This window comes from Euleptes europaea, chromosome 1 (genome assembly GCF_029931775.1).
Source record: "Euleptes europaea isolate rEulEur1 chromosome 1, rEulEur1.hap1, whole genome shotgun sequence".
Taxonomy (NCBI): domain Eukaryota; kingdom Metazoa; phylum Chordata; class Lepidosauria; order Squamata; family Sphaerodactylidae; genus Euleptes; species Euleptes europaea.
Window position 1 is genome coordinate 89,941,463 of NC_079312.1, and position 18,021 is coordinate 89,959,483.

At 40.3% G+C, this 18,021-nt stretch overlaps 1 protein-coding gene across 1 annotated transcript; it reads left to right on the plus strand.

The window, feature by feature from the left end:
• Positions 1 to 8,795: 8,795 nt before the first annotated feature.
• NME5 (NME/NM23 family member 5) lies at positions 8,796 to 16,074 on the plus strand. Its single transcript, XM_056866491.1, has 5 exons — positions 8,796 to 8,960; positions 10,970 to 11,175; positions 12,629 to 12,729; positions 15,269 to 15,387; positions 15,994 to 16,074. Exons 1-5 carry the CDS (start codon positions 8,832 to 8,834, stop codon positions 16,072 to 16,074), a joined length of 636 nt encoding a protein of 211 aa, XP_056722469.1. The 5' UTR covers positions 8,796 to 8,831.
• Positions 16,075 to 18,021: the final 1,947 nt, after the last annotated feature.

An 18,021-nucleotide genomic window follows, 5' to 3' on the forward strand; every position in this document is an offset into this window, starting at 1 on the left:
TCCATAATAGTGTGAGTGGATGTGGGCATAGAGATTGCATTTAGATTTGTTGCAGGGCCTAGGCCGTGTGTTAATAATAACAGGTAGCCTGTTATTGCTGTTATATCTTTGTTATCACCAATTACACCAGTTGTGAATGATCACTGCTCCTTTAAATGTGAGTTTTGCATAGAAATTTCAGATTCTGTCTCTCACATTTCATTATTGTTTTGTCCCACTGCTGACAATTCTTTTCTGTGTACATATAATCTGCCAACAAATGACACATTCATGCATCTGATGAAGTGGACTCCAGTCCACAAAAGCTTATGCCACAGTAAATATGATGAAGTGCCACAAGATTCATTTCTTCCTGTAACAGACTAGCAAAGCTACTACTCCTATGTATGACTTCCCCTCCCCTAATATTACTGGATAAAACCTCTATAATTTGAACCCTAACACACTGACTGCCAGATCAGATCTTTCTTATATCACAAGCTGCCTCTTCCAGTTTAAACTGCAGTCCTACACGCAGTTACCTTGTGTGTGTGTAAAGTGCCGTCAAGTCGCAGCCGACTTATGGTGACCCCTTTAGGGGTTTTCATGGTAAGAGACTAACAGAGGTGGTTTGCCAGTGCCTTCCTCTGCACAGCAACCCTGGACTTCCTTGGTGGTCTGCCATCCAAATACTAACCAGGGCTGACCCTGCTTAGCTTCTGAGATCTGACGAGAGCAGGCTAGCCTGGGCCAAGTCTAACTGAATTCAAAAGTACTTACATCTCAGACAACATTCCTAAAGATTAGTCTGTTCAAGCTGCTGCCTTTATGCACCCTGACTTGGAAATAAGCAAATTGCACAGAGAAAAATAACATTTGCTCAGGACAGGTCATTGATGTTGCACAGTTGAACATAATGGGACTTACTTCTGAGGAGGTATGCATAAGATTGCACTGACCTAGATAGCCCAGGCTACCCTGAGCTCATCTGATCTCGGAAGCTAAGCAGGGTGGGCTCTGATCAGTATTTGGTTAGGAGACCACCAAGGAATGCCAAGGTCACTAAGCAGAGGCAGGTAATGGCAAACTACCTCTGAACGTCTCTTGCCTTGAAAACCCCATGGGGTGGCCATAAGTCACCTGTGACGGCAAAAAAAAGCATAAGATTGTGCTGCACAACTCCCAACTCCACAATTCTCATGTCAGCTGTTAAGGCAGCAATCCTAAGATCTACTCAAATCTTAGAGATCTACCCAGGAACCTACCAAGGCTAACTTCAATGGGGCTTGCTCCCAGAAAAGTACTCTAGGACTTCACAACACTTTCCAGGGAGTAAGCTACACTGAGCAGACTTCAGTAGGAGGGTTCTGACTAGTCCTGTTTCGGGGTTGCTGGCGTGGCTCAGGTCCTCAGCAGTAGTGTCATTTGCATGCCTGCAGGATAATCTACTATACAGAAGTAGAAGTAATTTTTCCTGAGAACCTTGTTTGTTAGGATGTGTATGTGCTTATTCTCTGAAGATTTTATCTCGACCATGTAGCCTCTTTCTTCTCTCTCTTCTTTCACCACTGCAACACCTGACCTGTTACTGTGAGCCACTGAAGGGAACTTCCTTTTTCCTTATGCCTCCTTCTAAAGTACACATAGAGCAAGCAAGCAGTACTGGCTGCTGCATTTTTCTTCTTTTAGAAATACCGTACTTTCTTAACAGCATATGTGAAGTGCTGTCAAGTATTGCTGTCATGACATTGTTCTGAGGACAGCAAGTTGTACATGTAAGTGCATGAACACACACACACACACACACTTTCCATTGTAGATTTATTGCATCAGCACAACTTGGATATTTTTTGTCATACTCTCTTGCCTTAGCTACTAACTTGTGTTCTCAACAGGTCGTCTGTACATTTTCCCCCGTAGAGTCCAATGTGTGCGCAGATTGGACCAATACAATCCCTCCTGTTGAAGGGTGAATGGGTTATCAAATGCAAAAATATATGTATAATTTGGATGAAAGCAGGCAACTCTTTTCCCTTGGTTGCTTCATCATGGTACAAACCTCCTAAAAACCTAGTGAGAATAATGGGAAGCTCAAGCACATTACTTAGAAATACGTCCCAGTGCTTTCAGCACTTCCAAGTAAGGGTGCTTTGGATTGCAGCCTGTCGCCAATTACATTTCCTAACAAATTACATATGGTGTTAATACTTTGAACAGCACTAATCCTTTAATTTCCAGCCTGTTATCATTTCAGAGCAAGTACACAGACTGCCCCGTGGTGCAGAGTTGTAAGCTGCAGTACTGCAGTCCAAGCTCTGCTCACAACCTGAGTTCGATCCCAACAGAAGTCGGTTTCAGGTAGCTGGTTCAAGGATGACTCAGCCTTCCATCCTTCCGAGGTCGGCAAAATGAGTACCCAGCTTGCTGGGGGTAAAGGGAAGATGACTGGGGAAGGCACTGGCAAACCACCCCATAAACACAGTCTACCTAGAAAACGTCGGGATGTGACATCACCCCATGGGTGGTTCTTGCACAGGGGACCTTTACCTTTTTACACAGACTGCAGTCCAAATAAGTTGAGCGCACAGATGGGGCGAAAGGAGCACACTTTTTAAAAGGTTTTTGCTACACAGCATAAGTGAAACATTATAGTTCCGTTTTAAAAACTCTGTGGTTTAAAACATTAATACACAGCAGAAACATTTTATTTGCAACATTAAGTATTACTTATAGTAAGCCATTTGAATGCCTTGTGAGACTAGTGAGGTGAAGAAATTCTAAATAAAATGCTGTACCCAGCCAGCAAGCTGATACCTCACATATTGTGATCTGTAAAGTTATGATACTGCTTTTTAAAAAAACATACTTCAATCCCACAGCCACTATTCTGTCCCTGCTCATTTGCCCCTTCTCTACATTTCATAGTCCATTACATGCACACCTGAAATTCTTATCACACTACTGTATCCATCGGAGTGGCTGTATTTCCATGGTACAGCATTTTACTTATATGCACAAGGTCCCAGGTTCAATCCTCAGCATCTCCAGTTAAAAGGATCTGTTAGAAGGTGAGGTGAAAGCTCTTGACCTGAGACCATGGAGAGATGCAGCCAGTCAGAGTACACAATACTGATCTTGGTGGACAAATGCAGTATACAGCAGTTTCGGGGGGGGGGAGAGTTAAGCCCCATTTATCTTCACATCAGCACCCCAATCAGAATCAAATGTCTCCCCAGCAGCTACTCGATTTTCAAAAGCACATCCATGAATCTCGCTTTTGTCATGTTCAGTTTGGCAACAAAGATTGAAAAATTATGTTGTTTTTCATAAGATTGTGTCCTGTGAGCCTATTTGTTTCTGCAACTCAGAATTTATACAGATGTATAACCAAGAAGGAAGGAAGGCCAATGGACTTGGGGGAATGGAAAGAATACTTAAAGGAAAAAATGTCTGTGAACTCTGATACAAAATGTGTGTGGTCACAGTACCAAATGGATTTTGTAGAGCAACATATCGTCTACGAGGCAAGTTTGTTCTGCTATACCGCCTATCATACCATTATAACAATAACCTCCCACTTTTGTAACGTAGGCTGCTTTGTTTGTACAAAGATGACTTACTCCATGATGATTCCACAGGTGTTGGGGTGGTGACCACATTTTGTTTCCATTTTGTTTAACTTTTAACTCTAACAGCCCATCATTCCAACTGACTTCTATGGAAAGAAATAGATAACACTTTATTGTTGTGACCAGCATTGTGTTTCTACATTCAGACGATTTATTCTGGTTGAGGAGCAATCAGTTTTAATTGGGCTACGACTGAGGCTGCAATCCAAAGCTTGCTAACTGAGAAGTAAATCAAGCTGAAGCCAATAAGGCTGGCTTCTGGGTAAATATGATTCAGATTATTCTGTACATTAATTTATGCATTCACAGACAGTCTGGATGCCAGGTTAGTTTTGAAACACAATTTATAGACCCCTAAGGCACCATTACAGTAGAGAGACATCCCAACCACTCCCTGTTTCACTAGGCCACAAGAAGAAGTTATATAAGTTGAGCTTGTTTGGACACATGCCATTAGAGGAATCCTCACCTTAGTAAGGAGATACAACTTATATGACTTTCAGCCATTTTGTAACCGCTGTAGCAGTCAAACTAACAACCAGATTGTATGCATGTTTAGTCAGGAGTCAATCCCACTGAATTCACTGGAACTTACTCGCAAGTCGGTGTGCATGCCCAGCCTAAGTAAATGTTTATTTTGAAACTTCTGTCCAAGTTTCTGGCACAAAGGAAGATTAGAATAAATGTTAAAACATCCAATATTAATACAAGACATAGGATTAAACAACATTAAAACAGCAGATTTACTAAGCCCCACCCTGGTGGCGGCCATTTTGTGATGGCACCCACTATCCTTTAAAAAAAATCCAGAACTGCCCACAACAAAGTTCCCTATTTTTCTGTCCTGAGCTGGCCATGCAGAAATGGTCACTGAATACATACCCATAGCAGTCTTGAAGGAAGAAAAACTATACTGAAACAGTTCACATCTTGCTGTCCAATTTATTATTAAACATCATTGGTTTATCATGTGGTATCCTAACATAGCTGTGACCTGGATAGCTCAGGCTATCCTGATCTCGTCAGATCTCAGAAGCTAAGCAAGGTTGGGCCTGGTTAGTATTTGGATGGGAGATCACCAAGAAAGATCATGGTCACTATGAAGAAGCAAGCAATGGCAAACCACCTGTGTATGTCTCTTGCCTTGAAAACCCTATGGAGTCATCATAAGTTGGCTGCGACGTGATGGCAACAAAAAAAAATTCTTAGCACTTACGGTACCCATCGTGCTCACATGTAACAAGTTACTGGTTTTTCTCCACTTAGTGGTTTTCACATAAATGAGTACTTGTCACAATGCCTACTAAATCAAGTAGTTACTGCTGCTACATATTGTTTAATGGAGACCAATAAGTAGTTATTTTTACCCATACAAAATACACCAATTGTGGCCTGGCTGAGACAGGAGGAGTGGGACAGCATTTACCAGGAGTGGAATTTCATTCAATACCTCCTGCATCTTAAAAAAAATTAACTTATTTTTAATATAGAAAAGAGGAAAGGAAAAAACGGGGAAAAGAAAAGTTTAAAAAGAAAAATGGTTAGTGCATGTGACTGTGTATCGCAGTACATAGTTTACACATATCTGAGCAGCTTTTCTAGCATAAAGAGATAGTCAATGAAATTATATCACATTATAACATCTATTCTATCCTTATAACATCATATGTGGCAAATCTTTTACATATTGATAATAAAGTTTCCAGTTTTCATAAAACGACTCATACTGTTGTTTATTGTTAGCTAAGTTGGTCATTTTGGCCAGGATTGCATATTCAGACAGCTTCTCCTTCCATTCGTCAACACCTGGAAGCAGTGTCAGCTAGAACATTTCTTGCAGCTGTATTGGCATATTTAAACAGTTCCCTAGATAGAACAAGTAATTGCAATGGAATAATGCCCAACAGCATGCACTTGGGGTCCAAGGTGAATTTTATATGAAATAGTTTCTGTAATTCATTGTGGATGCCCCTCCAATACATGTGTACCTTGGGGCAAGTCCACCATATATGGAAAAAAGGCCCTTCTTGTGCACTGCACTTCCATCAGGTGCCTTGTTTAGTGTTTTGCATCTTTTGTAACAATTTTGGAGTGAGATGCCATCTGTAAAACATCTTGTACCAGTCTTCATGTATGTCTTGGTTGGTTGCGAATTTTATTTCTCTGGTACAGAGTGATTCCCATTGTTCCATGGGAATAATTTCTCTAAGGTTTTGCATCCATTTGATCACATTGCCCTTCACCTGTTCTGATTCAGTATCATATTTCAAAAGTAGCCTGTAGAGTCTACCAAGCAGATGCACTTGATTTTTCGCTATAATGGTTTCAAATTCCATTTGTGCCCTAAATACACCCACTTAGAAACAATCTTCCTTAAGTCTTGATCTTAATTGTAGGTATGTTAATACCTTCTGCATCTTGATGCAACACTTATGTGCCAGACTCCCACAATCGTGCCAGACATAAGAGCATTTGGCCTGACAGATTTTCGTCAGCTATATTAGTGGTGGAAAGCGGCATCAAACCACAGCCAACCTACTGCAACTCCGTAGGGTTTCCAAGGCAAGAGACTGTCAGAGATGGTTTGCCATTGCCTCCCTCTGCATAGCAACCCTGGACTTTCTTAGTTGTCTCCAATACAAGTACTAACCAGACTGACCAATTTAGGCATTTTATGCAGGGACGTTTCCCCGCGATCACCCCCGCCGACTGCTTTGGGGCTTCCTTTTGATTATGCATGCCTTTTCCTCCCGTCAGAGGTCGCCTCGCTCTCCCTAAGCGCTTTGCCCACATTTTCCAGGTTCTGGCTAAAACAGCATCTGGAAAAAACACATAAACATGTGGGGAGAGCGAAGCAACCTCTGATGGGTGGAAAAGGCATGCATAATCAAAAAGAAGACCCGAAGCAGTCAGTGAGGATGACTGCAGGGAAACATCCCTACATAAAAGGCCTTAGCTTCTGTGATCTGATGCGATGGGGCTAGCATTAACCAACCAGATCAGTTATTCTACCTCCTTTGAAAAACAGCTTTTCCATTATGAAGCACCTGTGAATTTATGAATCACACTAAAAATATTTATTTTGGCCAAGGGCTCATGCAGGGGAAATCGTACCATCTACTGGGCTCAAAATTTGAACTTGTGTCTTGCAAGATGTAAAGCAAAACCAACTGGGCAGCACAGCACTACAGGCTGCTCTTCCCTTGACCGCCCCCTCCATTTCTCTGTAGTGAGGATACTACATTCACTTCCAAATGTCTATAATCGTAATACGTGTTATAAAATTATGAACATTACAGAATTTCCATAATTTAAGAAGATTATATTTGTTTATCCTGGCAATATAATACAGTACTGTTTGCAATATACAGTGCAAAATCAAGAATAAAAGTGTAGCTGCAGCACATGCCACAGAACGTAATGAAAACAGTTAACATTTTTCTTTAAAAAAAACCCAGGGCTCCCCCCACCCCAGAAAATGCTTGATTCACAAGGCTTTTTTTTCAGAGCCAGCAGCCCGATATGAGGGAAACGAGCATGTGCCAATAGAAAATGAGGCCGCAAAAAGAAAATAGTTGGAGATACAAGAGAAGGCACTTAAATACCTAAATACATCCGCAGGTGGCGGCTGCCAAACAGTCCACTCGCGCATCACCGCCCCCCCCCCCTACTTCTTCTTCTTCCGTGTAAGACTACCGAAGCTTCCTTAAAGCGAACTTCGAAATGACCTCACCGGCTACCGTAGATGGGCCGCCTTAATCGCGGTTTCTCTGGTCGCCTAGCAACCGCGCTGGCTCGAGAAGGCCTCGTCAGCAGGTGAGCGGAGCCCAGTTTTTGTCAACTCTCCGGCGCGGTGGGAAATTTTTTAACGGGGCGAGGTCAGGCTGCGGCTCGGCACCTGAGGCAAGCTGGACGGGGGAGGGAATGCCCACTGTTGCTAAACGTGAGCTAACCCCGCTATCGCGACCTGCCGAGCTGGCTAGAGAAGAGAAAAGGGGCGACATCGCGCAGTGGCGGGAGTGGAGTGGTCACGGCCCTTCCAAAGGCCTTCGCCTCCCCTGCGCTTCCTCTTTTCCCCACCCTCCCCAGGAACTCCCCCAGCGGCAGTGGACAACTCTTCAACACCCCTGGCCAGCACCGAGCTCAACTGGGGACGCTTTCACACAGGCTGGATAATGCACTTTCAATCCACTTTCATGATCGTTTGCAAGTGGATTTTGCCATTTCACACAGGAAAGCCCAACTGCAAAGTGCATCGAAAGTGTATTATTCAGCATGTGCGAAAGTGCCCCCAGTGGGTATGACCATGTATCTCCTCATCAGCCCAGCTGTGCCTAGCTAGTATGGGGTGAAGCGGGGCGCCTCTTTCCCGGCCTCATCAGGGGGAATGGGCTCTTCAACAGGCAGCCCGCCAGAATTTTTCTCAGTAAAGTCAATGGCTAATCCGCCCCTGGAGGCAAGAATGCTGCAGACTTCTGCATGCTAACCAAGGAATAAAGCCCCGGTCAATACCATAAAAATTTCTAGTGAACACACATTAGGATTGTGCAGCGTGGACAGAGGCTCTGTGTGTCAAGAAAGAAAGCAGCAAGGGACACTTTTTATAAGGTCTGTGATGGGGCAAGGCTCACTGGCTGGTTTTTACCTGTTGTGTGGCCATTAAAACCACAAAGGTGTGGCTTCATTAAGGCTGCAGTATGAAATACGCTTCATTGAGAGTAATGATAGCCTCCTGTCCAGATTTACTGCAGTCTAAGCAGTAGTTTCTTGTCAAACTAAGTCTGGGAGACTCAGGTTTGAATCCTCATTCTGTCATGGAAGCTCTTCGGGTGACCTTGGTCCAGTCTTTCTCTCTCTCTGCCTAACTTGCATCACAAGATTGTTGTTACAGAGGTAAAGAGGGGAGAATGATATTGTAAACCGCTTTCCATATTGTGCAGGAAAATGGAGTTTAAATATCTAAATAAATACAATAATAAACAAATTAAGTTAGACTGGAGTACCTCTGCATAGTATTGCACTGTGTCATTCAATTAAGTGGAATTTATTTCTGAGTAAAAGCTCATGGCTTTGGGTTATGTGTTCATACAGATTCACCAACTTGTTGTAATCTTAGAATAATTAAGCAAATCTGTATCCTTCTAATTACTATGTAATCATAATGGGCATAAAAACTTATTTCAGGAAAAGAAGAGGACTTGGATTGGAATCTTTTAAGGAAAAATGCAGACGTTAATGCCCCCTCCTCAGATTTATGTTGAAAGAACCCTGGCAATTATTAAGCCAGATATCATCCACAAAGAAGATGAAATAGAAGATATCATTCTCAGATCAGGATTCACTATTGTACAGGTAATATGACAATAAAGTCTTGCATACTCAGCTGCAATGTGAAGTATATTTGCAGCTAATGAATCCTATTATTCAAGAGGCTTTGCCTCAGAATAATAATGGTGTCATTTCAACTTGCTTTCCTGTCTAAACAGTTTTTATAACCACTATCTTTCAATCTGTTTTTGCAAGTAGAATAGTTCTAGAATGTTTTATGTTTCTTGCCCACTCAAATACAGGTCCATGGAGTAGCATAGTTTTCGAACCTCTAATGCACCTTTACAACCTGAATGGGCACACTCTTTTATTGATCTGTTTTAATGCTCAAGGCATTGGATTGGAAACAAACGGTGAATGCTAAATTTGTTAATATGCTTCCAGTTATTTAAAAAAAAAACCTTCCCAAAGAGTACTTATACAACATTTTTGATTGAGTAAAAATAATATTTTTTTCTGAGCAGTGCTAAAAATAAAAACTTAATGTGTACATCAGTTAGGACTCATTATATAGCATCAGCTGTATGCCATCATAAAAAACTGTTGTTTGATGTTGTTGCTAGAACAGAGATCTTCTTCCATAAATGTGCCAATTCATTTCTGGAAAACTAAACCCACTGCATCAGCAATGAACAAACTGTTGTAGCTGACCACTAGATGCCACTATTGTATAGCTGTGGCCTCTTTTAAAAATATGGCTCAGTGTAAGCAAGTGTATTCTTTTGTTCTCAGAAATTACCCCTTTCAGCAAATGTATTCCAATTGTTAAAGTATTAGCACTGGACTCAAATGGCAGTATAGATGCCTACTTTGTAAGGAAGTAAACACCAAAGATGGTGGTCAAGAAAACTTTTGGAAGAACTGGAATTTCTTTCAGTTCCAGCCCTCCCTGTGATGTGAGACAAAGACAAAGGATAGAGTTGGATGTCATTTGTTTATTGATGGCATTAAACTCCATATCTCCAGACAAGTTTACCCTCATGTAGGTCTGATTCACACATGCAGCCATGTGGTGTGGCATCGCCTTAAAAATGCATACATGCTGAGGCTGCATGAAGTAACCCCTGAGACAGTTGCAGCAGTGGTCTCCAAGTTCTGACAAATCCTTGCAAATAGGAATTGGCAACAATGCAGTGAGTATTGTCACACCTGTATAGGAAGCCACTTCATACAAACAGCTTTCTGTACGGACCACTATGTGTGGATTAGGCTGTATGTGTTTCAACAAGATGAGGATTAACCATACAGGGGTGTATGTGGTGGGAGAATCAGTTGCCCATCATTACTCTTTGGGAACTTCCTAAGAAGAATGATCGGGAACATAGAGCAATAGATTTTTGTCTTACATTGATGTTAACAGCACTCCTTTATCGACACTATCAAAGACATAGAGATGTCATAGGCATGATCATGCATGGTCAATTTTGATGCTCGCTCAAAGCTCTTTTTAAAAACACGACTTTAAAAATGCCTATTCACGGTCCCGACGCAAAAGGAGAAATTCCACACACACACCACTCACCTGCTCCTTTGTTCCTGTTTGCATAGCCATTAGCATGTGCATAGCTAACTCGCTGCTGTTATTTTGCATGGTTCCTTGAGGGGCATTCTTCGTGGCTAACACCAAAGGTCGCTTTAAATGGGCTCTTTAGTAATGCGAAGCAGGTATGCGCCGGCTTCGCAGTCACTTCAGGAATGGTGGTTCAGCGTGAAAAATTCAAAAAAATATGCGGGGCAATTCAGCCTGGAATTCAGCCATTACCGAGCAAAAATGGCCTAACTGTATCAACTGTAATTTCCCCTACTAAACTGTAGGTGGAGATCATTGATCAAGAACTCTGTGCAATTAGTGCCTTGTGTATATATATCTCGCCCTCCCCCTGCGAAAGCAGTGTTTTTGTTGTTGTTGTTTTGTTATTGCTGCAAATAAGCGACACTGGTTCTGTAATGCCATGTCTTTGCAAATTTTAGTATTTGTTAACCTTAGAAAAATGGACTGAAGAGGATTTTTTCCCTGTCTTGTTTTTTTGTAGAAACGAAAGCTCCAATTTAGTCCAGAGCAATGTAGCAATTTCTATGTAGAACAGTATGGGAAAATGTTTTTTCCTAACTTAACAGCATATATGAGTTCTGGGCCTTTAATTGCGATGGTTCTTGCTCGTCATCGTGCTATTTCATACTGGAAGGAGCTGCTTGGACCAGCAAATACCATGGTGGCGAAGGAAAATTATCCCGACAGGTAACGTAGTACATTCGCAATATGTAAAAAACCCCAACAACCTCTTATAAAACAGTATAACTGAAGTTAATGGCAGTAATGAGTTCAATGTTGCAACCTTCTGTGACAGATGGAAGGGAGATTTTTCAAGAAAGTTAGGTCTGTCAGAAATTTGATGGCACACAGAGGCTAGTGGTAAAAGTTCAAAATGACAGGAATTTATTTATAACAGAAAGGCAGGATGAGGATTTAGGCAGGTAAACTTGAATTTCAGAAAGGTATTAGGAAATTCCAAAAACAGAGAGTAGGCACTTCACAATAATATATATTTACACAAGAGAGGTTTGCTTCTTCTAGATCAGTGGTTCCCAAAGTGGGCGGTGGGATTACCTAGGGGGGCACTAGGAGGCAAGGAGGCAGCGGGGTGTGTGCTAGAGGTGGGCCCATTTAACTGTGTTGTTGGCTAGGGTAGGGGGGGCTGGGGTTGAGTTTGTGGAACCAAGGGGGCAGTGGCCTGAAAAGTTTGGGAACCACTGCTCTAGATGGTATGACTAAATTCACATCAGGATGCCAGATCTTTGTTTTCACTGAGAGGCTTGTTTTTGTTTGTTAGTTTCTTGTTTAGATTTCACTTGAGTTGACTTTAAAACACACTCCAGTCTCAGTTTCTGGAGTAAGGAACTACACAACACTCTAACCAGTTTAACACCTAAACTGGAATAGGATTACTTGGGACTCTAGAAACTAATTCTCCTCAACCTTAGGGATCACTCAGTACACCTGGGATGACTTCCTGGTTTTTGAGAATTCTCTTTTTCCTCAAAGCTAACTCCCAGTGTCAAAAGCCAGACGCACTCTATTCACTCCGAGTTAACGTCCTTATGACCTAGTTGCTGGTTCTGTATTAATCAAACAACTTAAAATCATATTCCTTTATGTTTCACTTCTGAGGACTAATCCTCACAACAACTGCCACGTGCTGAACTCTGGAACTGAACCTCTCACTGACTGAGAGATGAATGTAACACTTTCACTAGCCACTCCCAGGACTCCTTTTAGCTGTCAGTCAACTCCCTCTAAGGCAAGAACAGCTTCCTGGTTTCTATAGCCTTCTTCATACCATATTGCAATTTCGGGATAAGGCTGAGACAGTGCAGTTAGAAATAATGTACAAAGTTACTTTTTTCTCATTTTCAGCTAATAGGATTTAAATTCATTAGCAACTTAAGGGCTTAGCAATGTGCTCCATCGGGCTTATAAAGCTGTTTCCCACTGCCTGTGCTGTTTGTATCATATAGGACTCGCTTATAGGCTGGTTGTTCATGGAGAAAGGAAATGATTTTTCTTTTAGAAAGGCTTGGGACAGGGCAGTGTGGCCTTATGTTGCCTGTCCATTCGATATACTATTAATTGCTGGATTAATTGCTGCATCTGTGACTAAGTATAATAATAACACGTATCTCTATCACATTAGTTTAAGAGCAATCTATGGGACAGATGACCTGAGGAATGCGCTTCATGGCAGTAGTAGTTTTGCCTCAGCTGAAAGGGAAATCCGGTTCATGTTTCCTGAAGGTATGAAATTTCTGTCTAGAATTTGCACTACACTGAGATACACTGTTTCCTTCTCCTTTCAGATGTAGTCAATTTTACATCTAGGCTTTTTTACAACACACTGCCTGAAGCATTGTGGATCAAAATCTACTTAAAGAACCAAATGGATTTTAACTAGGATATTTCCCCCTTTTCTATGCCAGCAATTCTCACTATTTACAATTCTAGTTGATACCTAGAGATTCTGACTCAGAACCTCAAGAAGTGGGGCAAACACAGGCTGGTGTAATTAATTCAAGGATTGCTGGTACATTAGTCTCTAGCAGGTTTATTGTGGCATGAGCTTTCATAGATGAATGAAATACACTATTTATTATCTTTAGGTATATGTGCTGCTTAAGCTTGCCAGTTGGGCTCATGAAATGGTTTACAACACGAAGAAAACCATTTGTGTGTCATTGTGCGCAAATTTTTTGTGCCCTAGATTGTGAAGATCAAAGGGTAGTCACATTCACTTGTAGATGGAGGATCACTTGGAAGCATAATAGACTATCAAAGTGCAAAATGTTATGTATGAAGCAGTGTCTATCTTCTGTAGGTGACTTTAAGCGTTATGTACCTTTCCTTACAATTTCATTTGAATGAGTCCTTTTGGTTAAGAATATCTTTCCTTCCTAGCTTCCATAAGCATAGAGTTTGTGTGTTTGACATATTTATAATTCAGGCTATGTTCAAACTTGCCTCAAATGATAGCACAAAACATTTGATGTAGCTGAAACTAGCCAGTGCCCTAGAGATAATGTTTTCTATTTGTATAATATATATATTTGTTAAGCTTTCCCTTTGATACAAGTCCTCATGAGATCACACCAAATCAGTTTTGCTCTGTATCAACGGTATGCTACAAAAACTGCCCCTGTAGTTTCTGTTAAACTTTGCAGATGATAAAATACCCAGATTTTATCCATGTGATTCACGATACCTAGGACCTAGTGCCAACAGAGTGATGTCTTATTCCCGCATGGGATAGGAGGAAGCCTAGCTGCATCAGTGCTAGCTATGCTATTATCTGCAGATTTTGTTTGTTTGTCTGGCAGCAGTGCTAGATGAATGTCCAGCACTGGTTTGAACAAAAGAAGGATAATCAGCAAGTCCACATAAAGGCAATAAAGTATGTAAAAAAGGTAACCTTGACTTCAAATTTCTGTAATCCTAGTCCAATTACATTGCTTATCAGATGTCACATCCTATTGGTTGCATAGACTTACATTGTATAATCTGCCTTGAATCTCAGTGAGAACGACTGACTATAAATAAAATAAATATTTTTTAACAAACAAACTAATTAGTTTTCTAGCGGCACAGTGTGGGATCAGATAACCACCGATGGCATAATTTTTGAGTAGTCAGGGATTTTTTTACTTACACAAAATTTATTTGATTGGTTGCGAAGGCAGTTGTGTACCTTATCACTAGTGATGAACACCATTCAGTAGATGCCCATGATAACTAGTGCAGTCAGCAGTGAATCTGGGGAAAGAATTACATTTTCTCCAAAACACTGCTTTTTATATTCAAAGGAAAATACCAACATAGAAGCATGCACCCTTGTTCGAATTAAAGTTTCTATCCCAAATTCTACCAGATTAGGACTGAGTCCTGGGTTTAAGCATGTGCATACCTACCCTGCTTCCTGCCATGTCCAGAACATAATGTCTGAACCAGAAAATAATGCATTTATTAATGTGGATGTCTTGAAAGCAGGATTTGAATTCTAAAATGAAGGAAATATTCAAATAACATATTTTTCTTCAGATTTAGGCATAACTATGTATGGCAAGGGATAGTGGTAGACCTGAGACCTACTCTTAGTCCTACTCCATGAAGAAAGGGATATTTCTGAGGAAAGATACCTGGATTTTTCACAAAAAAAGAATAGCAACTGCCCATTTATCACTGACTAGGGCTGCAGTAATCGGAATGATGAAAACATTTTCATGGACTAAAAATGGGCCCCAGTTAACCAGGCAGCATTTTTAATGTAGTATTTTCAGTATAAGTACTTACAACATAGTGTATGGCAAGTGGTATCTAGAAAGAAGCATTCCTTGCCTGTTGTGGTAGAGAGAAGGGAGAATGTTTCTCTTGTAAGGATGTCTGCTGTAGTATCTGGTGCTTCATATAAAAACACAGGAAGTACACTTTGTTGTTTAAAACAGTTGTTTTTGTCATATTCAAATCTTTAAATATTTAACTACAGGCCTTATGATAAATTAAGATTTCTTTATTCAGATGACAAACCCTACTATAAACCAATCCTCTGAAAAGGTCAAGCCCTTAGCTGCTCGTTAGCCTACTGAGTTCCACATAGATTAACTCACCTCAGTGAAATTAGGAGCAACTCAGCATATTTCTGTACAGTCTTCTGTATCTCCAAAACAAAGAAAGATCTAAATGAACTACCCTTAAATATGTGGAAACAAAGACAGAATAAAGCATTCGAATGCAATTTATTTGGATGAATACTTTGACATTAAAGATATGTTTAATTCTTTTCCAGTGGTGATTGAACCAATCCCAGTTGGACAAGCTGCAAGGGATTACCTGGCCCGCTATGTCACTCCTACACTGCTAAAAGGACTTACCGCACTGTGTAAGAAGAAACCAGCAGACCCTTTTGTATGTATTACAATGACTGATAGTATTCAGGAGTTGGGTCCTAGTGTTAATGTGAGGGCACACCTGATAACACTGGGCTGGTTCTTGGATGTGAGTCTAGTCTGGTTGCCTGTGAAGAATAGCTGTTACTGTATAAAGGATAGAAATTTGAAGAAAATTGACAGATAAGAGCAATACTCCTGCATTTGCATATTAAGTTTAGCTCCGCCAAGACAAAATACCCATAATCAATTAACCTTTGTGTATCAGTAGCAGTCTAGACTGATTGCCTCCTTTCCTATCACCTTCTCAGACATATTTTGAAAATCAAAGGTGTGACTCAAAGTATACTTACGGTGCAATCCTGAACAGCATTTTACCCTTCTAAGTTCATTTGAATCAGTGGGTTTAGAAGGATTGCACTGTTGGGTGTTTTAGGAACAGGTTCCCATTGAGACCAGTTGAGGACACTGAAATTATTAAAGAGAAGTTGATAAATAGGTACTTCCTCAGTGTTTTTCATATGTAGGGATGAAGTCTTTGAATGCTGTATGCTAGTCAAAAGTTATGCTCGTGTGTAAATGAAATTAGATGTAACTTGTTTATGTTTTTATTTTTGTTCTTTAGACTTGGCTGGCTGATTGGCTAATTGAACATAATCCCAACACACCCCGGCTGCGACATTATGTTATTGTGGAGCAGCCTTAAAGCCTTATTAGAAAATGGTAAACCTGTAAAAAGAACCTGTCAGTTAAAGATATTTTATTACATACTGTCTCTTGCATTCCGTACTAATATTAACATTAAAATCATTAGTATGCTGAAGAATAATTCTCTGTGGAGTAGCACAGGCTAAAATAGCAATAATTGGTCTTGAAGCTTGAATTAATGAAGAGTCACTTGTTACAAGTAAGGTATGATAAATAGCATCAGAAATAAGAACAACATTATCCTAAGCTGTTTTAGGTTTGCTGTCAGTTGACAGGTGACGTGTCTTCATTTATACTTCTGTGAATACAATTTATTTGTTTTATTTCCAAGATTTATACCCTGCCTTTCTGCCCTGGTCAAAGCCACCAAGGTGGCTAACAGATTAAAAATATACATAATAAAAACACATTTTTAAAAAACATTAAAAGCAAACAAAAACACATCCCTAAAACACTTTTTAAAAAGCAAAAATGCACATACACAAAAACAGCAATTAAAACATAGGGCAGGAAGGAGAGATCACTGAGGAAATGCTGGACGAAACAAAATAAAGTCTTCACCCAATGGCTCAAGACAGCAACAGAAGGGGACAGGTAAATCTCTCTGGGGAGAGAGTTCCAGAGGTTTTGGATCCACATACCCAAATTTGGTATTAACCCAGTTCTTTTCATATAGCACACTTACAATTAATGACAAACTTATAATAATTTATTTGTGCAATACAGTTTTGGAACAGCATATTTTATCAAAACAAAATATTCTGTCTCATGTCTATGCTCAATATAATGTTTTAAGATTTTAAAATGTAAGGTTTTAGCATTCGACAGTGCAAAAGAAAAACAAAAGGGAAAGTATAAACTTTACAAACAAAACAATTCAGCAAAAGTTTGTATAGCATCAGGCACTTTTTACAATTATGTGCTAAACTATGGCTGCAATTTTAAGGACACTGTCTTGGGAGTAACCCCCATTAAATAACACGGGACTTACTTGTGATTAGGTCTGCTCTCTTTACTTCCTCATTAATGTATTACTTTCTAACGTTTTTTTTTTTGCAAAGCTTAGTAGTTGCCATTGCAAACCTGCCAGTTTCTTAGTAGTATTGTTATTGATATGTCTATCAGAAAATACTTTTTCTGAATAAAGTTACCCAAAACTGAGTTCTGGTAAGAACTGGAACCAGAAAATATTCAGCTGAAATGTGCAGGCTATATTTAAATAAATAATGACAGAGCCTCATCATCTATTAGGCCTTTGCTCAAATTCTGTTCCCATACTGCATTTTGTGGCACTCTTTCCCAAGATCCTCTGTAGTCGTAAAAGGAGTATGGCCGCCATAATGAAGGGAAAACCATATTTGATAAAATCCTTTCTTTAAGGCTCAGACATTTTCTCAGGGCATTGATCTAGTTACTGTATCTGTTAGACTGTTTTATGTGTTCTGTATCCACCAAGGATCATCCCATAGTATGCATGGTTCTCAGTATACAGTACCGTATGAACAAGCCAGGTCAGAAAATTTCAATTCTAGCTTATAGTTGTCAGTGAAATCCCTGGAGAAAGGTTTAGTCTCTTGACTTATTTAGCAGCACCCATTCCTTCACTCCCAGTAACATGGTCAATAATCTTGACTATCCTTTAGAGATTAGGATCTGAAGTAGCTGATATGAAGGACTGGAGTAAGAACATGAACTTACTTGCTTTTCAAGCCAACATTTGAACAGCTGATCCTGTCTACCCACAGACGCAGAAGTGAGTTTTATTGAACTTGCTGTTCCAGAGCAGTAATGGTCCTTTTGCAATTCACAGAGGAATAGTAAAAGGATAAGAAAGAAGAACATGGTCAAGAAAACGATTTCTTACTTATCCTCTTGAAACAAGGTCAGGATGCTACATAGAAAGCCCATAATGTGGTTATGTAGAGTGGTTTCTCAGTTTCATGCA

Excerpts from the sequence above, each read along its gene's own strand:
- NME5 (XM_056866491.1), top strand. The coding sequence starts at position 8,832 with ATGCAGACGTTAATGCCCCCTCCTCAGATTTATGTTGAAAGAACCCTG. Across the intron at positions 11,176-12,628 it reads AAGGAAAATTATCCCGACAG|TTTAAGAGCAATCTATGGGA; the intron begins GTAACGTAGTAC and ends CTATCACATTAG. Across the intron at positions 15,388-15,993 it reads AGAAACCAGCAGACCCTTTT|ACTTGGCTGGCTGATTGGCT; the intron begins GTATGTATTACA and ends TTTGTTCTTTAG.